This window comes from Chiroxiphia lanceolata, chromosome 19, assembly GCF_009829145.1.
Source record: "Chiroxiphia lanceolata isolate bChiLan1 chromosome 19, bChiLan1.pri, whole genome shotgun sequence".
In the NCBI taxonomy this organism is placed as follows: Eukaryota; Metazoa; Chordata; class Aves; order Passeriformes; family Pipridae; genus Chiroxiphia; species Chiroxiphia lanceolata.
In genome coordinates this window covers 2,345,189-2,368,358 of record NC_045655.1, presented here as the reverse complement: position 1 = coordinate 2,368,358, position 23,170 = coordinate 2,345,189, and the positions used below count along the sequence as shown (strand labels likewise).

The 23,170-nt window shown below is 52.8% G+C and overlaps 2 protein-coding genes across 2 annotated transcripts in view; both read right to left on the bottom strand.

Moving 5' to 3' along the window:
• Positions 1 to 347: 347 nt before the first annotated feature.
• Positions 348 to 3,538, bottom strand: MFSD6L (major facilitator superfamily domain containing 6 like). The gene is given in 6 exon segments (XM_032707068.1): positions 348 to 1,205; positions 1,332 to 1,603; positions 1,606 to 2,000; positions 2,002 to 2,203; positions 2,206 to 2,514; positions 3,520 to 3,538. Coding segments are annotated over 6 exon segments (1,647 nt in total). The 3' UTR covers positions 348 to 755.
• Positions 3,539 to 5,646: 2,108 nt separating this feature from the next.
• Positions 5,647 to 23,170, bottom strand: part of PIK3R6 (phosphoinositide-3-kinase regulatory subunit 6) — a 37,186-nt gene continuing 19,662 nt past the window's right edge. Inside the window, exons 5-20 of the mRNA XM_032706932.1 lie at positions 22,289 to 22,357; positions 21,714 to 21,846; positions 19,689 to 19,758; positions 18,758 to 18,941; positions 17,878 to 18,025; positions 16,595 to 16,681; positions 15,530 to 15,986; positions 14,796 to 14,895; positions 13,996 to 14,118; positions 13,396 to 13,506; positions 11,853 to 11,943; positions 11,097 to 11,167; positions 10,761 to 10,851; positions 10,261 to 10,331; positions 9,142 to 9,254; positions 5,647 to 8,474 (exon numbers count right to left, since the gene is read on the bottom strand). Coding sequence (XP_032562823.1) covers positions 8,318 to 8,474; positions 9,142 to 9,254; positions 10,261 to 10,331; positions 10,761 to 10,851; positions 11,097 to 11,167; positions 11,853 to 11,943; positions 13,396 to 13,506; positions 13,996 to 14,118; positions 14,796 to 14,895; positions 15,530 to 15,986; positions 16,595 to 16,681; positions 17,878 to 18,025; positions 18,758 to 18,941; positions 19,689 to 19,758; positions 21,714 to 21,846; positions 22,289 to 22,357 — 2,076 coding nt within the window. The 3' untranslated portion in view covers positions 5,647 to 8,317. The remainder of the gene's footprint in view (positions 8,475 to 9,141; positions 9,255 to 10,260; positions 10,332 to 10,760; positions 10,852 to 11,096; positions 11,168 to 11,852; positions 11,944 to 13,395; positions 13,507 to 13,995; positions 14,119 to 14,795; positions 14,896 to 15,529; positions 15,987 to 16,594; positions 16,682 to 17,877; positions 18,026 to 18,757; positions 18,942 to 19,688; positions 19,759 to 21,713; positions 21,847 to 22,288; positions 22,358 to 23,170) is intronic.

The window sequence follows — 23,170 nt, the reverse complement described above, 5'->3', positions numbered from 1 at the left end:
CTTGAGGATCCCTCTGGACTTGGCAGGGATAAAGGTGCTGCTCCCAGGAAGGATCACCAGCTTCCACCAGTGCCAAGGCTGAATGGATATTGCCTTCAGTTCATTCCCAGCCCACAGAAGTGACACAAGTCACAAGGGCTGGCTGCTTCCTGGTCACCTGGAATGCTGGGTGCCACACCTTCCATAAATCAACACAAAGAACCTCCACACATGGAGGTTTTTTTCCAACAGATTCCAAGCAGAAGCACACTTAACCACATACTTAAACCATGAAACAGGAGAAGGCAAATAGTCTGCAGCAAAACCTTATTTTACAAAGCAGAGCAGATGAATCGTTTTTTATTCACATCCCTTATAAAGTACAAAGAGTTCACAGACAGAGCACCTTGAGAGAGTTTCATGTACTGGCAGCATGACAATATTTTCCATTTGACTGTGTCACAGAACAGGTCACAGCTTTCACTGACAGCTCTGGGAGCAACAATTCAATTTAGGTTTGCTTTTGGACTAGAAACTTAGCTACGTTCATTCCAGCAAATGTATACCTGAAATACCTTATTAGGGATTTGGAAGCAAAATCATTATGTTAAAAAGGAAAAATTACTACAAAACACTATATATTAAGAAAATAAGGTTTATAAATTTTTTCAAAATAAAAATCTCTCCTGTCAGATATAGACTGTATATATTCAGCACTTCAAAATGACCAGTAATTTCTGGGCATCACCATCATACCATGTTACAGCCCCACAGATTCAAGTACAACTTAATTGTATCCAAATCCTGTTAAAACTTTCATCCTTCATAGCTTTTACCAGCCAGTCCTTCTCGCTCTCCTCATCAGAGTCACTCGTATCACTGAAATCAGCAGCCAGGAGACGAGAATAGTTAATTTTTTTCTGCCGTGGCAGCTTAGACCGGACGATGAAGAACACGAAGATCCACAGCACCAGGCCCACACAGCAGGCCCTGAACAGCACTGCCAGGCCAAAGCGCTCCACCAGAAACCCGCCTGCCAAGCTGCCCACGCTCGCTCCTGCTCTGCAGCACAGACCCCACAGCAGGGCCTGCAGGGACTTCTCGGTGCCCGGCGTGGCAATGTCACCCACTGTCACCTCCAGGGCCCAGCACAGCACCCTGAAGGCCGACAGCGCCTGGACGGGGAGCACGGCCCAAGGAGCGCGGAGCAGGGAGCAGCACAGCAGCTGTGCCACCAGCAGGCCCACACCGACCGCGGCCAGGCCCACACCGACCACGGCCAGGCCCACACCGACTGTGGCCAGGCCCACACCGACCGCGGCCAGGCCCACACCGACCGTGGCCAGGCCCACACCGACCGCAGCCAGGCCCACACCGACCGCGGCCACGCCGCCGCTCCACAGAGCCCTCAGCAGCCTCCCGTCGAAGGGCCAGAGCAGCAGCTCAGCCAACAGCCCGACGGACACGGAGAGCCCCATGAGGAGCTCGCTGCTGCCTCGGTCCTGCATCTGCCAGAAGAGGAAGCTGTGCCCGGCAGAGCTGGCGGCGCCGGCGAGGAACACGGTGCCAGCGCACAGCAGCGCCCAGCCGTCGCTCCACAGCAGCGCCAGGGCTTTGGGAAACCACGGCTGGTTTTCTTGGGAAGGTGGATGGGAAAAAAGGCGCTGATGAGCAGTGAGAGCGTCACCAGGACGGTGTAGCCGTAGAAGTGGACGGTGAGGCGGGAGATGGAACCGCTGAGGAAGCAATTCAGCTGATCCACCAGGACGGCAACGCCGCAGGCACCAGCAGCCTCACCCAGAGAACTCCACATCCACAGCCTGCCGTACCTGTCAGTGGCATCCACAAAGTCCAGGTATTCATAGACACCCTCGTCCACTGCCCTTTCCAGAGAAGTGCCCAACAGCTCCCAAAGCATGACAGTACCCAGGACCATGAGAAAAATCTGATGCTCTCTGTCCTGCAAGATGCTTTGTGCTGCCTCAAAGTTGACATCTTGAGTGTCTGAGAGGTTTTCAGACGTACTCAACTGCAACATTGGGAAGAGCTGCTTTAATCAAAGAAGGCTCATTACTTGCAGCAACAGAAAGGCTTTCCCCAGCCAGATCAGCTGCAGCAGGACCCACACTGCTTGTTTCCTCCTTGAGTCCAGGGAAGGGAGGTCTGTAGGAAGCCAGCTTTTCTGCTTCTTGTGTCTCCCAATTAATGTCTTCCACAGCAGTTCTCCATCCAAGTAGCCACTTACCTTTGTACCACCTTCACCAACCCCTCCGCTGTTTTCCTTAAGCGCATCCCTCCTGCCAAACAACCCCTGGCAGGCTGAACCGCTCAGTGCTGGCATCCTGCTCGCCACCAACTCACCACCAGCAGTTGTTCTCAGCATTTCCTTTGACACAGCTCTCGCATTTGCCACAGCGCTGGTGCTTAGCGCTCCATAGGTGCTTGTCCCGGGGCTGGGCAAGCGGCAGCTGGTGCTGGTGGGCTCGCTGGTGGCCAGCCTGCCCGTCCCTGCGGGCTCCCGCCCTGCGCTGTCTGCTGGCCCGGGGGGGAACAGCCGTGAGCAGGCCCTTCCCGCGGGATGTGGGATCCCAGAGTGGGCCAGGATTTTGGAAAGGGTCACCGCGTTTCAGTGGTCCTGTTGGGAATGATGGAACTTTCCTAAAATTTCAAGCAATGGTAGCGGTCAGCTGCGTTCTTTTTCTTACAGACTCTCGTCGATTTCAGGACATGGAGGGGCTGGAGCAGGTCCAGAGAAGGGACACGAGGCTGGGGAAGGGTCTGGAGCACAAGTGCTGTGAGGAGCAGCTGAGGGAGCTGGGGGGGCTCAGCCTGGAGAGGAGGAGGCTCAGGGGAGACCTTCTCACTCTCTGCAACTCCCTGACAGGAGGGGGGAGCCGGGGGGTCGGGCTCTGCTGCCAGGAACCAGCAGTAGGACAAGAGGGCACAGCCTTGAGCTGTACCAGGGCAGGTTTAGGTTGGACATTGGGAAGAAGTTCTTCCCAGAGAGAGGGATCAGCCCTTGGAATGGGCTGGCCAGGGAGGGAGTGCAGTCACTGACCCTGGAGGTGTTTGAGCAGAGCCTGGATGTGGCATCAGTGCCATGGTCTGGGTGACAAGGTGGGGTTGGGTCATGGGTTGGACTGGATGATCTTAGAGGTCTTTTCCAATCTCCTTGATTCTGTGGTTCTGTGATCTTTAAACCACCAAAGTTTTGAGTTTTCTGGACTGGCTCTGATGAGCTTCAGTAAACAAAGCTTGAGGGAGTTGAGGATTGAGCATCTGGGATCTTAAATTTATGGTCCTTCAAAGACATGTTGGAGTAATCATAAGATACAGAGGAGAATAACAAAAACATTACAGCCTGAAAGTGGGAGACTCTTTGTCTAAGGAAGAATGATAAGAGAACCAAAGAACGCGGACCAAAATAGAAAACAGATTTACATCCTAATCCTGCAGCAAGCATCAAACCCTTTTTGCATCACTCTTGGCTTTCAACTTCTCTGGAGTGCTCCCAAGGGAGCTTCAAAGGCCCAGGATCACCTGAGTTTTGGATGGCCATGGAGGGCTCAGTGAGTTCAGGCAAGGGGAGGGAAGAGCTGCCTGAGCAGGGAGCTACTGAACTCACCCTGACGGGATATGAAATATGGATGGGGCTGGGAACACTGCTGTTAGAGCTGAGTTATTCCTGGCATCTTGCAGTGGTGCTGCTGGGGAGGTTGTGTTACAGACTCATTGATCCCCCATTAATGATGCATTAATGTTTAACGGTGTCCTCCCCCTCCATCAGTCCGTAGCTTTTCACGTGGAGCTGGTGGGAGATGAATTTTCATTGTATGTAAAACTGATCTATACCAGGATTTCTTACCACTGGCTTCATTCTGCCTCTCTAACTTTGGTAGAGCCCCCTGGAAAACTGGTGATTCATATAAAATTTTTCACAAAGTGTTTAATAATTTACGGCTTTGGGTGTTTTCAGGTTGTCCAAGGCACTGTTTCAGGAGAGGTCATGGGAGAAGGAGGTTGTCCATAATGCAGAGCTCCCAAGCAGCTGGCTGGGGATCAGCTGAACTCCCTGCAAGTGCCAAGGTGCTGTTTGCTGCCTGGGCTGGGATGGGTTTGTGCAGGAGTTGGCACTGACTCATCCTGGGAGCCAGACTTGTCATGACACAGCTGGGCCTGTGGGGTGACACAGCAAAACACCACACAGGGACACCCATGGACTCTGGCCAAGTCAGTTTGGCATCAGCAGCAGATGGAAAGGCCACCAAGATGATCAGAGGGATGGAGCAGCTCTGCTATGAGGGAAGTCTGAGAGAATTGGGATTGTTCAGCCTGGAGAAGAGAAGGGTTTGGGGTGACCTAATTGTGGCCTTCCAGGACCTGAAGGAGCCGACAAGAAAGATGGAGAGAGATTATTTATAAGAGCCTGGAATGACAGGATGAAGGGGAATGGCTTCAAACTCACAGAGAGCAGGGTTAGATGGGATATTGGGAAGGAATTCTTCCCTATGAGGGTGAGGAGGCCCTGGCACAGGTTGCCCAGAGAAGCTGTGGCTGCCCCATCCCTGGAAGTGTCCAAGGCCAGGCTGGACAGGGCTTGGAGCAACCTGGGCTAGTGGAAGGTGTCCCTGCCCATGGCAGGGGGAGTTGGAACAAGATGATGTTTAAGGTCCCTTCCAACCCAAGCCATTCTATGATAACAATATAAATAAAGGTATTCAGTAGGGACTTTGAAGGGCCGGGAGGCTCCAATGAGATGAGGAATCCTGCCAGGTAAAACCCCTCACACAGCTGTGCCAGCAGGGTTTGTGTCTGCAAGCCCTGCTCCGGGCTCTGCTGTTTATGAATGCACCCTGCACTCAGGTTTCTGTCCTCTCCCAGTCTCCAGGCAACCATGTCCACCCTCATCCCTTGAGATCCACCTGCCGTGTTCCTCCAGGCTTTTGACCTGGTGCAGAAGATGAAGCTGCTCCAAAACCAGCAACTTTTGGGTACAGGGTACACCTGAACACTGTCCCTGTGCTACGGCTGCTCTGGGATCTGCATTTCCTGCCTGCAGTTTCCAGGAGTAAATGAAACAACCCATGAAATTCTTCTCACAACTGTGCTAATTCATTAGCACAAGTTTGTGAGCTGTTTCTGCTCAACTGATGAGCAGTTCCTGTGGTCAGTAGGGTCAGTGGGATTTAGGGGATCCTTGCAGAAAGCCAGTGGTTCACCCCTTTCCAGAGGTTCACCCCTTTCCCACCCTCAGGTGACGAGCCCCACTAAGGGAATGGGTTGCTTTGAAGTGACAGACTGTGAGGGGAACAGGCTGTGGGGACAGAGTGTCTCAGCACAGAGGGGGATCAAGGGGCAGCCAACATGGGGGTTATAGAGCCACAGAGCACTGCTTCCAAATTTCTTCAATTCACCCATTTTTGCCCATCCCTTCACAAATGACCTCTTTGGCCATGAGGTCTCTCTCTGTGTAACACAACCTGGAGCCCCAAGGTGGGGAGGTGGCACCAGCCAAGAGGGCCAAAGGACACTGGTGACTTTCTGGTCCTGCCAGCTCATTCCCCACCCACCCCAGGCACAGGGAAACATAAAACCACAACCAAATGGATAGTTTCTGCTGGTTTTTTTCACCTAATTTCTTTTAACTGGCATTAAAAGGATTGCACCTTCTGATACAGATCATTCATATATATATACAAATAATTTATACTCCATCTACATCATTTACAACTGTACAGAGTAAACTCTGGATGCCACAGACCACACTCCAACCCAACTCACAGTCTCATGGCTTTTTAAGCATTTCCCTTGTGTGCTGGGGTGCACAAAACCCCCAGTGAAGCCCCAAAGAGGCAAATGTGTGCAGAGCCACTGGTCACTCCTCAAATCCCATATTATCCCAGCTCACACAGAACAGCTGGTGCAAGCAGGCTGTTCCTGACTTGTTTGTGAGCCTCCTGTCTACCTTCAGCTTCCTTCAGGACCAGAATGTTTCCTGCCTAAGTCTGGCACAGGTGAGCATCAACAATTTTTGTTTTATGAGGTGAAAAACAGTACTGAAGGACCAGATGCTGTGGCTGAGACCTTGCAGCCTTGTCACTCCTGTGGGGGACGTTAAGGCTTGAGGACTGTGCTTGGCTCTGCCAGGAGCAAAGGGCTACATCTGCCAGCATTCCAAGGTAGCTTCCTTTGGAAATGGTCATGCTGCTGTTGCCCAGTATGATCTTCCAACTGTTGGTGCAGGTTCAGGATTAAATATTTCTTGGGACCTGGTGGCTTTTTACACTGTTAAATAACCTGTCGCCTGCTGACAGCTCTGGAGCTGCTGTGCCCCCAGGATTGTGTTTCAGCAGTTGTTTTGGGTGGCATGACACACTCAAAGTGAGAGCAAATCAACCTTTAGCTTGAGAACAGGAAGGGGCAATGCCTGCTGTGCCAGGCGACAGGAGAGGGAACACAGCTGCCCTGTGCTTGCTGGCACAGAGAGGGACCAGGGAGGGTTGAACCCCTAACCCTGATGCATGTGGTAAGAAATAGAGGTAAGATTTCCATGGGGCCTAACCAGCCAAGACAACCCACAAGCTGAGAGCAGTTCTGCTGAAGGGAAACTCCTCTCCAGTCCCCCAGACTGGGATATCTGGAGGTGGGCTCCTTGTTCCAGGTGTGGGTGGTTAAACAGAAGTGACTTTCCAGAGGTGCAGCTCCCTGAGGCTGGGCAGACCTGGCACAGACAGGCCAGAGGGGTGGATTTGTCCCATCTGTTGGGGCTAAATAAGGATTTGCCAGTGTCACTGCAGCTGGTTGGCATCACCGTGGAGCACGGAGCTGGCTCCAGGGATTCCCCAGCAGTGTCAGCCAGAGATGACTGGGGAGAGCTGTTATGTACATCTACAAAGCTAAAGGACACTTTCTTTGGACTGGTGATCCAAGCAAGCACCCCTGAGTGAAGGCAGGCCAGGTAACGAGTTTTTGGGAGCCAAGAGAACAAAGAAATGATAGTTTCATAGAAGGAATGCCCTGAAATTCCTCCAGTGTGAATTTAGGGGGGAGTCCCTGGACTCCAGAAACCACAGATCACATTCAGAAAGTCAATAAACACACACGGTATTTCATCCATTATTTCACTCAGCCAAAAACTGGAATGAAGATGAGGTCCTCCTCCAGGATCATCCTGAACACTGGGTCACTCTGACTCCCGGTCACTCTGACTCACTCCACAACTCCTGGTGGAAGCAGGAGCTGTGCTGTCACTGCTCAGCCTGGCCCAGCAGCAAACCAGGGGAGGGTTTCTACACCACGGGAGCAGCAAGAGAAAGGAACAAAGAAGTCTTTCAGGCATCCTGCCCATCCATCAATCCCAGGAGCACTCCTCTGCACAACGCAGCAGGCACAGACCAAACCAGGACTGCAAGGCAGGCTGGGACACTGAGACATTGCTGGCTGACCTCATGGGAGAGGTCCAGTCCTGCTGGGACTGTAGGAGGTTGTTCCCAGGATGTACAACTGGAGGAACACACCCAGCACTCGTGAGGTTCCAGACAAGATGCAGAGAGGGTGTATAGTGAAACCACAGAGAAATCCCAGGTGGACTCCAAGGTGCAGCCTCCATATCTGCTCAATGAAGGTCTCTGCTTCGAGCAGAGCCAAACATATCCTACAGCACTTCCTGGGCAGCACAAGCAGTTCTTGCCCTGTTCATCACTGTCAAATATTGCACCAGATTTCCATGTCCCTGTTTCACACCATTCATTGTTATCCCATGTAGCCCTTTGAAACAACAGCGGGTTTTCCACTGACTTCCAGAGAAGCCTCATTGAACACACATTGTGGCCAGGCTTTCCTAAATCAGGCTTTTCCTAAATCATTGCTGGTTTGCCCAAATACATCACCCTGTGCCAGAATGAAGAGTTTGCTGTGCAGAACCCGGCAGTCAGGCCCTGATCCCGTGCTGGGCTGTGAGACATCATCACAATAAATATTACTGCCAGCAACTGCCCTGGGATGCACAGCATAGAGAGCACCAACACCACAGCCAGGTTTTCTACCCAGTCTTCCTGAAATGAAGCAGCTCAGAGGTTTCCCTTGACTTGTGCAAAAGGTTAAAACTCAGTTCTGCAGCAAGACTCTGCCCCTTGGCAGGGGGCTGTTAGCCGTGGTCACACTGTCACCCAGCAGGGCATGGCTGTCACCCCGAGCCCTATCCACCCCTGCTCTCGCAGCTTTTCACACCATTACCATTGTAAAATCACCATGGGTGCCTTTTAGTGTGTTTTCTTTTTCCGTGTCCTCTGTGATGACCCAATGTCACATCTCCCACACCAGCTTTCTCCCGTTTTCTTCACTGTGTGACGCCTGCAAACGTGTTGATAGGCAGGAGCAGAGACTTGGGCATGTATTTCACAAGCCCCACGTCTTCTGTTTCGTGAAGGCTGAATTTCATGGTCCTTGTCTTCTGCAAGCAGTAGCTGGGCTCTAGGCAAGGAGACACTTCCAGGCTGCAAGAGCACAAGAACACATTTGCTGCATGCACAGATCTGCCCTTGAGGGCCAGAGCCTCATCTCAGACCAAACACCAGGTCTCTGCACTGACTGTTGAGGGAGGATGGTCACACTGAAATGTGCAGCTGCTTTTGTGCTTTTTTGCAACTGTTTTTGGCTGGAAAGATGAGCTGATGTGTGTCAGTTTGACCACACCACCAGTGTCCATAGCCCGGCCCAGCCTGATTCTCAGGAATTCAGTTTATGTGTGTTACATGAGGCCCACAGACCTTGAACTACCTGCTTGTTTCCAACATATCATACAGGCACATTCTACAGGCACATTAATCCCTGCTACTTTCACAGGGCTGGATTCTCTACCCCTTGAGACTCCCTGGTGAGAGGTACAGTCAGTGGAGAGAGCATCAGCCTCAGGAGATAATTCAGGAGATCCAGGATCTGTTTGCCCCTGGAAGTACCTATTCTTCTACTGTCTTAATGACAGCACCTCATGTACAATGAAAAACCATTTTGTTTCTCACACCATCACCCAAAAGCACAAAGCACCCCTCTGCCCTACATTCCCTGCATTCTTTTGTCCTGCATGAGGATGAGGACTAGGACTCCCTGGGAAACAGCCCTTCCAGGGAGATGGGCAGAGCCTGGCACACGTGGCACTCTCACCTGATCACGTTCCTGTAGGTTCTTCTGCTGTCCTTGTCCAGACACACCGTGAAGGGTCTCTGCTCTGTGCTCCTGATTGTGATATTTCGTGTTTTCAACCTGTTTGCCACAGCCTGGATGGAGAGAGGAGGAGGAGCCCAGTGAGTGTGTCCCTCCCCTCCCTTGGCTGCACGGTGGTGGGTGGTGTGTGCATGCTGGGTATGAAAGGGACAGATGAGGACATTCCTCTGGTTTTTATTTTTTAACCTCAGATGTGACACAAGGCAAAGCCTTTTCCTGTAATCACAACCTGGTCAAGTTTTGTAAGGGCAGGCTTTCCAAACTGGCGATGCTTGCACAGGCTACAAGGTCTGGGATGTCTGATGTGGGGCACGGCCTGTTCTCCACGGCTGTGGGGTATCTTTGTGGGCAGTGTGGGCTGCAGCACCTTGCTGTTCCCAAAAGCCAGGTGAAAATAAGCAAAACTGTGCTGACTACTTAAAAACACCAACTGAGAGACTGGAGACTCTGGGGCCTAAATGACCAAGGCACACCAACACTTAATGCCACCCAAACTGCAGGGACAGGTTCCCGTGAGGCAGGGTCGCCTCTGGGGTCTACCTGAACTCTCACGCAAAACAAAAAGGACAGAAACCCAAGATTTCAGTCCCTTCTCTTACATCTCCAGCTTTCTGAGCTGATAAATAGATTAACTGAATTTCCTGCTTCATGTTTGTGCTTTGTTAAATTATTTTTTGGGATCTCTGTGGGGAATAACATGCAGGGTCTGCAGCTGAAGGTGTGGAGTAAATGGAGTTGGTAGCAAAACTACAGACCCTCTCCTGCACCCAAGTGGAGCCACAAGGACTGGGGCTAAGCTTTATTTCTCTGCCTTGTCCTGTGGACACAGTTCAGTCATTTATGGTCTTCTGTGACAGAATTCCACGTTGCATTGACCAGCAGGGGCTTTGGCTCAAAAATCTGGACTTTTCCATGGAACGTAACTACAAAACACCCTCTAAGCACAGTGGTCCCAAAGCCTTCCCCTCCCCACAGTGTTTCCCCTTTCACTGCTGTTGCAAGGGATTTCCAGGCAGTGACCAACCCCTCCAGGGCTGTGAGGATCCCACAGGTACTTACTGAGAACGACCGTCCTGACAAGTTGCTGGTCCTGATGATTTCAGTGATGGTCACGTTCAGACACACCAGGTCTGCAACAGAACCAGCATGTTAATCTCAGGCCATGGGAGGATCTCAGCTCAGCTTGCAGTGGGTCTGGTGCCATACCCCACATTTGGGTGCACTGCCTGTGGGATACATAGGGCAGCAGAAAAGGAGGACTCTGGCAAGCTCCATGGGCTAGGGATTCATGTAGGATCATGCTCAGGCTGGGAAGCTCACAGGGCAAGGTGAAAGAGGAAGGCTGGAGCAAAAGGAAGATGCTGCCAAGCTGAGATCATGTCTGAGCCTCAGACACATCATTCATGAGAAAAGACACCACCAGACTGTGGTGACACCGTCAGATTCAACACCACAGCCCAAGCACAACTGGCACTAAGGGTTGTGCTCAGACTTACTCTGTTGAGCACTTGAAAACTCAGCAAACCCTCCTCACGTGGTTCCAAGCAGGAAGAACCCACCTTCAGCCTCCTGGGAAGGGATGGCTTTCATCACCAGACCTGTGGAGCGCAGGGACATGTCCAGCTCCTTCTCCCGGTCGCTCACCACAACCTGCAGGCAAAGCTCTGTTAGTTCCTCCTGGCAGAGAGGTTGGACATGGAGAGGTCTGGGGCGGGTTTTCACAAACACAGGGTTAGCTACCAGGCTTTTAAAGCTCACCACAACCTCTCTGTCCTCTCCTGGAGTGCAATTCCAGAGGAAAGAAGGAGGGCCAGAGTCCTCCTTTTAGGAGATCTGTGCCATGCTGGGTATCCCTGCGAGCAGAGACATTTTGGGCTGCTGAGAGCCCTGCTTACCTTTCTGTATGTTACTGTGAGATCTATGCCAGGGCCATCCAGAGTTGTTTTCTTCTTGGTCATGCTTAACTCTGCAAGGAGGGAACCGAGTGAGATTGAGGTTTCACTCGTGCCACCCGTCTGTGGTGAGCAGAGGGGAGTCCTCCCATGGGATGAGCCACCCCCTCCATCACAGGGTGGTGTGGCACATCAGCCCTTCTCTCCTTGCCTACGGGGGCTGAGGCTCCGTGCACTCAGCACCTCCAGTGAGATGGACTCACTCGAGGGTCTGTGCCCAACCTCAGTGGCAGACATCCATTGAATTGAACACCACAGTGCACTGATGGAAGGGCTGGGTGTGCCTTCTGTAATGGCCCAGCCTTCAAGCACTCTTGTTCCATAACTGGCACCTCGAGAAAGCTGGATTTCTAACAGGGAAAACACCTGACAAAGGGGATAGCTGTAAAGCCCAGCTTATTTCCTCAACAAAATTAGGGCACTGATCCAACTCCAGAGGGTCCTGGAGCCAACCAAAGGCACAGTCTACAAAAGCTGGTTGAGACCAGGAGCCAAGTGACCGCAAGGTCTCCCATTTAGCCTGGTTTTGTGTGTGTGAGAGGGAGATGGAGGTGTTTAGGGAAGCCTCCTGCTTGTCCCATAACATGGCTTTGGCTGCTGCAGGCTGAGGGACAGGGTGAGTGGGGTCTGGGGGTGGCAGGACCCCTGCCCAGGGTGGCAGTCCCTGCTGCACGGCTCAGCTTGGTGGGACACACCCACCTCTGTGGGAGATGCTGTCCTGCCCCTGGGTGCACAGCTCCGTGAGGAACACGTCCTCAGCCGGCTCCTGTGCCGGGTTGTTGAAGAAAATCTGAAAGAGAGGAAAATCTCTTAAGAATGTCTCCTCTGTCACCTGTGGCCTCACCATGGCAGCCAGGGCACCTATGGGACGGGGAGAACTGCTTTGGCTCTGCTTCCTGAAGCCCAGGAGTGTGGCAGACCTCGGCCATGGTCAGCAGAGCCACGGGCAGTGTCCCCTGCCACTGGATGTCACTGTGCACTCATCATGAGTCAGCTCCCAGCCATCCACCCCCTGCTCACAGGGAGCAGCTTCCCAGGCCTGGCTGAGATGCTGGCTGAGCTTCAAGGTGCCTAATTTCTATCTGATTCACTTAAATCATCAGGTCACTCCATCCCTATGAATTATTTTCTTTTTGTGGTCTTGTACTGAGCAAAATGTGAGGAGAAGGTCTTGGAGAACCTCTCCTAGCCCTACATCCAGCTCCTGTGGGACTTGAGTCACACCTCTAGGAAGCTTTCAGCAGCCAAAGGGGAACAGTGGGCTCTTAACCAAAAAGGCAAAACAGGGTCAAGTGTTTCCAGATGAAGCAATATCACACTCTGTATGGCAAGAGATTAGTTTAGGTGCATCTATCTGAAAACCACATCTGGAATCAGTTCCTCTTCCCCTGCTTGAATCACCCACTCTCTCAGTTGCTGTTGGTTTTTGTCTTGGAGGAGAATTGAGTGGAGTAAAAATTCACCAAAAAAATCAAAATCCCCAGCCACACAAGCTGAGGACCAGGTGCTCCAAGTCTTTACAGGATACATGTTATTAGTTCAAGTCCTGGTGATGCTACACCAGGAATTACCAAAGTTCTTCCAGCTCTTTGCATGTGCCAATTTGCTCATCCAAAGGCTGCTCCTGTGCTGTTGTCACAGTGGCTACAAGTAGATTAAAAGGAGATCTGTGCATCAGTGCCAGCCTAAGCTTTGAAGGGGGGAACTGCCAGAGGAGCAGAGCAGGGGATTGATGTTACGTGCCCAAAGACAGTTTGTCTTGGCTCTCAGATCTGGCATATCAGGTGCCAGGTCTCACTCTGACACCTTTTCAGAGAAAAGCTGAGAGGAAATAAATAAAATAGTGTTTCAGGAAACCCTGCAAAGCCCCTGTGAGGTACAGAAAGGTTTTGGCAAAGCTGCTCAGAAAAGTCCTGTTTGCTTAAAGAACAAGCAGCAGGAGGTACCAGGGCTCCTGTTCAACCCCGAATCCAGCAGAGCAGGTAATCTGTGTCCCTTCAAGGCTCACTTTTCTGACCTGTGTGATCCTGAAATAGCCTTTCCAGGATCACTGACTCCGTGAGAGTCCGTGAGCTGTGCTACACGGACTCATTGAATCTGGGAGCCTGGCAAGGAGGGGACAGGCTGGGGGGCACAGGGATCCAGGCTCAGATCTGCTGGAAGTCCCCAGGCCCTGCTGACTCTGCACAGCTCCACAAGCCCTTGCAGGGCCATGTGAAGGCTCAGGAGATGTGACACCCACCTTCACAGCATAGACCTGGAAGCAGATGGGCTGGAGGCCCATGCGGACGTAGTAAGCGATGACGTCTGTGATGAACAGGTCAGTCACGAGGTGTTTGCTCGGCGAGGGAGGCTGGGCAGGGGGGCAAATCACATCATGGATCAGTCCACAGTCACTTCTCAGAAACCCTGCCACAAACCCTCACACCTTCCCAGACAAACAGTGAGTGATGAGCTGTGGCTCTGCCCTCACTGGTCAAAGCAAACGGGAGAAGCCAAAGCTGTGCCCACCCGACAGCCTTTTCTTGTAGGCTGTCAGTGATGGCTCAAACTGCCGGGAAATGAGAGCCAGGGGTATTTCAGCAAACACCTCATCTACCTTTTCTTTCTTGAAATCTGCCATTTCCTGTCCCTTGGCCAAAAAACCCCACCACAGCAAGCGGGCCTTGTGGGCTGAGGCAGTATCAGCCACAGACACCTTCCAGCTGCCGGGCCCAGGGGAGGGTTTGCAGGAGAAAAGCTCTGCCTGGGGCACAGAGGAGCCCTGCAGGGGCACAAACTCATCCTCAGGTGTCTTTGGGAAATGGGCCAGGCTGGGGAGGTGGGAAGGTTCTCCTCATACCATGGTGGCCAGCTTGGGAATCACGTGGCACAGGGTGCTGATGTTGCTCTCGTACCACGGGTCAGCTCTGCCCAGGTACCCAGCCACCTCACAGAGCTCCTCGTGGCCACTGGAAGGGTGGTCCTGTGGGAGAAACACAGCTCAGAGGATATACCAGGAGCCAGAGAGAAGCCAGAGGGAGCTGTGCCCTTCCCTGCTTGGTCCAGAGAAGATGGCAAACTCACTTAGGGGGTGCTATAGGGCAAAAATTAAGTGAAGAATGAAAAGAAGAAATAATCATTTTTATAAGAGCACATTTGTCAGGGTTCACAGCCAGCTCTGGGCCAGCTTAACATATTATGAGAAGTGCAAGTGTTTATTTGTCACTGTCTCGAGGCTGTCAGAGGGGAAAAGACATGTCCAAGATAAACTGTAAGGTAGTGACTTACAGATCTAGAACTGGGGCCGTGACCAAGGAGGCAAAGCCCTCTGTGAGCAGCAACTACTTCCCCTAAGCATTTAGGAGGTGGGAAAAGCACAAGTCCTTTGCTAAACCTCATCAGTCCTCCTATAGGTGGGTCACAGAAGCAGGACTGCATGAGTTGCCACCCATCAGGGAGGCTGGAGCAACCTGAAGGGTTCCCAAAACCAGTCTGCAAACAGAGCCCAACCACCCTGACTTGGCTCCCACCCTCCTTGTTCTAGGAACAGGGCATGAGCGGATGGGAATTCCTGTATCCCCCCTGCTCTCCCTCCAAAAACACCGTCATCACTTGCTGGCAGTTGGCAGCAGCACCCGGAGCTGCCGTGCTCAGACTCACCACAACAGCCGAGGTGTTTGGCTGCCCTGCCACCACCGGGATGTAGTAGAACTGCAGGTTCAGCCTGGGAGTCAGGAAAACCCGCCGTGTTTCCCGCTTCCTTGAAATGGAAAAAGAAACAATCGTGTCCCAAGGGGAAGAGGGAAGAACATGGTTCGTGGCCAAGGCTGGGCAGTGCCAGGAGATTGCAGGTGCTCTGCAACAGGAGCATGTGCCCTCCTCGTGTGCCTCCCTTTGCCCTGTGTGACAGGATGGCAGTAATGCCTCTGGGTTCCCAGAGACAGAATTTTTTTCTTGGACTGGTGGTCCCTCTGCACCCAGCTCTGACCCCCAGGCTGCTGCCTGCACCACAGCCTAGACCCACCCCATGCTGCTCTCCTGGCCCAGGTGAACCAGCTGGGAAGAGCCAGCTGGAAAACAGCTTTTCTTTAGAATTTTTCCCTTTTCCACAGGAAAACATCTTGCCTCGATTATTCTTTATTAGCCCACTCCGTGGACAGAGAGAAGAACTCGCTGTGTGCATCGTTTGGGCCAACAAAGCCAAAAGATGCCGTGCAGCCAGTGAAGTCCGTGGAGTGCCAAACACCAGAGTCCCACCCTGTTCCAGGTAACGCTGGAGTCCAACCCCATCCCCAGCCATCCTGGCTGCTTCCAAAGGCTGAGGAGCACAGCCCCCACTCTGTCCTGCCCTTCCCCGAGCCCCCAGAGCCCAGGAGGCTGTGGCCACCAGTTACCTCAGAGAGTGGTAGGCCTGGGCCAGGCGCCCCAGGATCCGGTCGTCCCCCAGCAGCACAATGCGGGCAGTGTGCAGCTTCTGGACCGGGGCTGCAGCATCCTGGGGGACTCCTGATCTCTTCTGCAGCTTCACTGGGGGCTTCACCCCGGCACTGCAGCAGCCAGCCTGCAGGAAGGCCACGCTCTCCAGCGGTGACGGCTTTTTTTTAATGCCACCCCTCCTGTGCAGCCGGGATTGCTCCGTTTCGGCACCGCAAGGGGCCAAGGGCTCCTCCAGGGCCACAGGCAGGTCTCGTTCAATCCCACTGTCAGTGGAGAGGACAGAGAAGCGGGTCTGCTCACAGCATTCACAGTCTGAGACGATGTCCTGGATCTCGAAGGTGTCCAGGTCCTGGCCAAGGCAGTCGGGCTCGCAGCTCTGTGACAGCGGGCGGATGAACAGCACCAATTCCTTCCCTGCGGGCAGAGAGGGGCGTGAGGAGGGAAATCCAACCAACTCCAGGCTGAGCCCTTGCCCTGTCCTGGCTTCCCTCTTCTCAGGCAAACTATAAAGCAAATATCTCCACCAGTGGGCCCAAGGGGAGTCTGTCTTTCAGTCCCATTTCACATTGCACCGTGAAGAGAGCTCAGTATCACCCAAATCATAGAATTACAGGCTCACAGAATCGTTTGGGTTGGAAGGGACCTTGAAGATCATCTCATTCCAATGCCCTGCCATGGGCAGGGACACCTTCCACTAGACCAGGTTGCTCAGAGCTCCATCCAACCCAGCCTTGAACACTTCCAGGGATGGGGCAGCCACAACAAAATCAGGTACTCTGGACACATCCTGCTGCAGCCTGTTCCTCTCCTCACTCCTTCAGCCCATTGCACCCCTAATCCCCTGATCTGTGACCAGCAGCCCACAAGAAGGAAGGCTGCTGCATTCAGCACAAAACTCCATGAGCTTGGGTGATGGTTACAAGAATCACTGCTCAGGAGTCAGGGCTAAATGACAAGTTTTGCACAGGATCCCCACCCTCAGGCACCACCCCAGTTCCCCAGAGCCCCCCTGGGACACTCACAGAGCTGGTTATCTTCTGTCCAGAGGTGAAAGCTGATGGTGGGGTGGGGCAGAGGTGTGTCCTGCAGCCCTCCCAGAGGAGCATTGCCTGGGGGAAACGAGGTTGCTTGTAACACACAGGAGCATTTTCCCCACCCAGGTTCATGAACCTCCCCAGTGCTGAGCACCAGACACTGGCTGAGAGACCCTCTGCTGAGTCCCAGGGGCTCTCCCACCCTGGTTGCTTCTGGCCAGATGTGAGGCTGTAATCGCAGGGCCTCTGCTCTCACAAATCAGCTGTAAGAAGATGCCTACACCCTGAGTGGAAGGGAGGAGTGAAAATGGGGAGGCTGAACCGTGGGCAAGTGAAGGACCTTGCTTTGCGGAGAGCAGAGGGGTTGCAGAACAAATCAAACAATAAATCTTCACAAGGGAGACCTCTGGTCCCACCATCACCATCTCTTTTTAACCCATTATGGTTCTGGGAAAAGCAGTGACACACTTTAATAGCTCACTGCCTCCAAAAGGTGGAGATGGTCCCACTCCTGTCCCTGCACCACTGGCTGCTCTTCCTCATACCTTGCACTGGGACAGTATCCAGTATTTTTGGGGAGGGGATTGGGATACAGGGAGTAGCCAGGAGAGGAACCATGAACCTCATTTCCCTCTGGCCTATCCCAGATTTGTGTGAGGAGCTGTAATGACTGGAGACCTTTTTTATAATCTATGTAGCCCCAGTGGCACCAGGATGGAAAAGAGCACTGCCAGGGATGGGAGGAGATGGCAGTGCCACAGTCCACCACGTCTGCCATGGGCAGGGACACCTTCCACTGTCCCAGGTTGCTCCAAGCCCCATCCAACCTGGCCTTGAACATTTCCAGGGATGGGGCAGCCACAGCTTCTCTGGGAAACTTTGTACATCAGTACAAGGAGGTTTCAGGGAGGGGTGCACAGTGTCCCCCCTGTCCAGGCCATGGTAGGATGTTCCTTGCACCAGCAAGGTGCTCCTCAGAGCCTGTCCAATCTCCCCCAGCTGCCATCTCTGACACTCTTTGCAAACAACAGAGACAGCTGAATCAGGAGCAGAGATTGCCACAGTCCCTTTCCTCAGGTGACAAATCTGCCTTCCACTGCCAGTTTTCCATCCTGGCCATCAGGTCACTGGAAGGACCTGATCCTGGTCCTGCTGCTAAAGCAGAGGCAGAGGGAAGGTGGGGATGGACACCTGTGGGAGGGCATGGCAGAGACACAGCAGGGAAGCAAGGGCCTGCCAGCTGCTCCTCTATCCCACTGGCTGGAGCTCACCTGCTTGCGAGGAGCTGAGGAGGGTCCGGTAGATCTCCTCCAGCCTGGCTGTGTGCTGGCCACGGGCTGTGCTCCCCTCGCTTCCTGCACACTCCACTGCCACCACCACCTGCTGGAACCAGTGCTCCACCTCGCTCCTGGGCATATCCTGCCGTGGGAAGCAGCTGTTAACACCCAGAGGTGTGAAAAGAGGGGATGCTCCACGGGCAGAGCCATGGGAGTGGGCAGAAAGAGGGCAAATGAGTCCTGCAAAAACTGTTTCATAGCAGAGGACACAAAGGTCCTCCTGTCCCCAGGGAAGGCTGGCTGTGCCGTCTGCTTAAAGCTTTTTTCTGGCAGGTTTGCAGCTGATGGACATTGTGTCCCCTGGGGAGTCAGCAGCAGTGCTGGCACTTCAAATGACTCTGAGGAAACGGGGACAGCAGGCACACAAAGGCGTCCTTGGAGTGGAAATTGCGGAGAGCCCCTCCAAAGGTGCCTTTCTGAACCAGGCATTTGTGTTCCTGTGGCCCCACAGCTCTTTCAAGGAGAAAACTCACTGAAACTGTTCCACTGAGATGTTTCTGCAATGCCCAGGGGCTCACAGGGGAGCTGTGTTTCAGTGGCAGAGCCCTGCTCTGCTGGGCAAAACTGACAACTCAAACTGAAGATTCAAAACCTCTGGCTATTTATAAAACCTGTTTTATATTTGAAGACTGTTTTAGTTTTACACCAGCTCTGCCAGTAACGCTGGGGCTGCCAGGGATGGAGACCAGCGGTGAGGGGCTGGGTGGGGGTGATCTCTCCACTTGACAAAACACCTTTTTCTTCTTCAAGGTGTCCCAACAAGAGCAGGACGATTGGAAAACCATTGGTGGTGCTGCAGGGGTGCTGCTGTTACCTGGAGTCTGCCCTTCAGGGCGCTGAGGTCGCAGCCCTCGCCCAGGGCCGCCTGCATGGCGTGGGTGATCACGTAGCACATGCACACCCGGGGGCTCTGGGACACCTGAGCTGCCTCGGTGTCGGTGAGCAGAGCATTGCAGATGGCTTCAGAGAGCAGCTCGGGGTCAGCAAAGATGAAAATCCTGTGTGGGGCAGGAGGGTGGAGAAAAGAGAAGAGAGGAGAGTAGAGGAGAGTATGCCCTGTTACTGACATTACAGAATCACAGAATGTGTTGAGTTGGAAGTGACCCACAAGGGTCATCGAGTCCAACTCCTGGCCCTGCAGAGGCCCATCCCCAAGAGTCACCCCCTGTGTCCCAGAGGATCAGCCAAACCCTCCTGGAGCTCTGGCAGCCTTGGGGCTGTGCCCACTGCCCTGGGCAGCCTGGGCAGTGCCCAACCAGCCTCTGGGGGAAGAACCTTTGGCTGAGATCCAACCTGAGCCTGCCCTGACACAGCTCCAGCCATTCCCTGGCTGCTGTCCCTGGTCACCCCAGAGCAGAGCTCAGTGACTACCCCTCCTCTGCCCCTTCTGAGGAAGTTATAGATTGAGCAGCTCACATTTTCCTTATTGGGTGTAGAGAAAAAGTATTGCTGTTGATATTCCCCTTCTCCACCCTGTCTCCCCACCAAGGGAAGCTCCCTGCCTCCCAGGACCACAGAAATAAATTGGGACACACAAGAGGAATATGCTCCTCCCAAAGCAAAGCTCATTTTAACAAGGTACTGGATGCCACCAAATTGTGTCCCCCAAGACCACGTACTGCCATTGGGTTGAGGTCCAGATTGTCTGTTCCATCCAAGACTAATTTAGACCACTGGGAAAGGACAGATTTCATTAAGAGACTGCAAAATAAAAGTATCAACACATTCAAGGAGGCACTACTCACTTTTCCTGGTAAGGGTACGGGTCGCTTTTGAGGCTTTGTTCAGAAATGACCATTCTTTGGTACAAGGTACCTGGCAAGTGCAAGGAGCAAAACACGTGGGAGTCAGAGCACAAGAAATAACACAACTCCTTGGAGCAGCTCAGTGCTATTCCCAGTTGTAGAGGCTGGTGGTGGGCCTGCCAAGTCCCATTGCTGGGGAGATGATGTAAAGGAGCCAAGAATCAGGCCCAGAGTTAAAAATACTCAAAGGCAAAGATAGGTCATGCTACATAAAAAGAAAACCCCTTCTATTCAGGGATGATTTCCTGTGTTTCCCTTCCTTTGTTTAGTGGATTATGAGCTCGGGAGGAAGCAGGAGGAAGAGCCCTGCTCCTGGCCTCCCTCCCCAGGGCCACACAGGGGGACAATGTCTGAGGGGATATGAAGAGCACAAGGGGCTTCTGAATCAGGAGAGATGTATTTTACCCTCACCCATCTCTGGGGAGGGGAAGATACATCCACCTGGCACTGCTCAGGTACAATCATCTTGGGAACCTTGTGGTGCTCTGAGGGAAGCCCCACTGGAGATCCCCATCTCTCCACGCTGAATCATTCCTTTACCAGAAATCGGGTGAGATAAAGGTGGACCTTGGAGCTCCAGACAAAGCAGTGCTGGGGAAGGGTGGTTGAGGTGATGGGGGTGAGCTGAGAATACCTAAAATGGCATTTTTTAATTTCCCACCATGTTTCTCATGTTTTACCTCCCCCTCACAGGGTGTCTGCACCCTGCACTGTTCTAAAGGATTACTTTTAAAGACTCCTACTAAGGAAAACTGTAAAAAGAAGAACTTTAAAAAGCAATGTGGAGAAAAAGGGAAACAAAGTTGTCCCTTAGCTTGCTTTTTGGAAGGGACAGTTCTCTGCAGACACTACTGGCATTTTAGTGTCTACAACCTGATGCACTGGTACATGGAGGTACTGGAGGGACAGCCCATGCTGGGCAGCTGCAACTCAGACAGAAAATTCACTTCGCAAAAAGGAGACCTCCACAAAACATATTGAGATGCCCAGGCTGGGAGCAGAAACAACCTGTTTCCCATACAGAATCATAGAATCTGCTGAGCTGGAAGGGACCCACAAGGATCATGGAGTCCAACTCCTGGTCCTGCACAGGCCCATCCCCAGGAGTCACCCCCTGTGCCCCAGAGGATCAGCCAAACCCTCCTGCAGCTCTGGCAGCCTTGGGGCTGTGCCCACTGCCCTGGGGAGCCTGGGCAGTGCCCAACCAGCCTGTGGGGGAAGAACCTTTGGCTGAGATCCAACCTGAGCCTGCCCTGACACAGCTCCAGCCATTCCCTGGCTGCTGTCCCTGGTCCCCCCAGAGCAGAGCTCAGGGCCTGCCCCTCCTCTGCCCCTGCCCAGGCAGGTGGAATTGCAGTGAGGTCTCCCCTCAGTCTCCTCTTCTCCAGCTGAACACACCAAGTGACTTCAGCCACTCCTCAGAATGCAGAGGGTGTGTATCTATCTATCTATATCTATATCTATATCTATATCTGTATCTATCTATATCTATATTTATATCTATATCTATACCTATATCTATATCTATCTATATCTATATCTATATCTATATCTATATCTATATCTATATATCTATATCTATATCTCTCTATCTATCTATCTATCTATATTTTTATATATATAGCTGGCCTTAGATGGGCTGGCCTGGACTCTGGTGTGCCTGTACTGATGGCAGGATGACCCCAAAGTTTTCTGCTAGTAACTAAGGCTCAGCAGCCTGAGGTCAGGAGAGGGGAACCCTCCCACCCAAATGCATGCCTAAGACCCCCAAGCATTTGACCATCTCCCTGCCATGGCTCACTACACTGGGTAAAGGCCAGCTCAGGCATGGAAATCCCCCAGAGCCCCCATGAGCTGGTTTTGGCTGGGGTAGAGTTGATTTTCTTCGTGACACCCCAGTCCCATTGCCTCAGGGGCCCAGCCATGCCCAGTGCCATGCAGGGACAGAGCAGGGCACCATCATACCTGGTGCTGTCCTCTCCACCTTCAGCCTGGTGGCATAGTCCAGCCCAATGGTGCAGAAAGGCTTGGGCAGGGTCAGCAGCTTCTTGCAGAAGTCATAGACTCTGTCACAGAGCTCCTCAGAGATGCAGGGAGCCTGGAGAGAGATAAGGAGATGCCACGGGCAGGGATCTCTAATGCTACTTTCCCCACAGATCCCAGAACTACACCAAATTCTGTCTGGATTTAAATGCAAAATGCAGCAGAATGTTGGGAAACCTCCAGCAATAACCGCTGAAGGATGTGGGCACTTTTTTTACCAGATTGTGGCTTCCTGCACCACCAGGCACCTAAACACCTCCAGCAAAGCAGGTCAGCTGAAAGGACCTGTCACTCCTGTGCGTGTCACAGGTGACAGAGTCTCAGCCACCAAACAGCACCCTGGGAAATGCCCAACTGAGTCCACTCATGGCAGTCCCAGGGCTTTGCTGGGCAGGGCTATTCCAGCACAGGAACAGGTCATGAGTGACTTCAAGTGGCCCCTCCTGTGGCCTCTGATTTCCCTGGCTCTTGCCCCAGCAAGGCCCACGGTAGGTTACCTTGATCAAGGTGTACATCAGGGTGTGCAGCAAGGGGATGATGTAATGCCTGAAGTCACCCCGCTCTGCCTGTGGAAGCAGAAGGAACAGTCGGTGCCCGCAGGATCCCGGGCTGGGCACCAGCACTGGGAATGAGCTCCCAGAGCCCCCAGGATGTGCTGGGTTCTGTCTCTCAGCAGCTCAGATGCCCAAGGTACTCATCCTGGCTTAGGGGATATGATCCCTGGCCCAAGGTGGGGTTTGGGATCCCCTCACAGGCTTTTAGGGCGGGTAGGATGTCTCTGGAGGGTGCATGGACCACACAGCCACGGTGGGAGAGGGAGAGCAAAGGTTTCCAACAGACCTCCTCCTTTCTGTTGCAGAAGCTCATATGGAAAACCAAAACCTCTGGGAAAAGTCTGTCTTACATTTGGTGGATGTGGGACCAGAGTGAACAGGGAGGAGAGCTGTTCTTGCATCCCCATCCTGGCCCATGGGGAACCAGATGGATGCTCCAGCTGACACAGCTCCAACCCTCCCTGCAGCCTGGTCTGGCTCTAACAACAGCTCCAGCAACAGGAATGCCCAGGGATAAACTTGGGAAAGGTATTTCCACTCCAAAGATATTTCTAGCACCTTTCTTCAGGGCTGATGGATCTGAGTTAAATGGAACTGATGGCAGCAAAGCTTTAGAAATGATCAATGAAATGAATAACACTGAATTGCTGAGCTCAGTTGATATTTGCCCTGGAGAAACTCAAGCGTGAAATTGCTAAATTATCATCTCTGGTCGGTATTGGTGGCTCAGAGCTGCTGCAGTGCCAGAGGAGTGAAAAAATAATAAAACCCAAACGAGTGACACAGATTTCCAGGAAGAGCTTCAGGGAGATGAAGGGAATTACA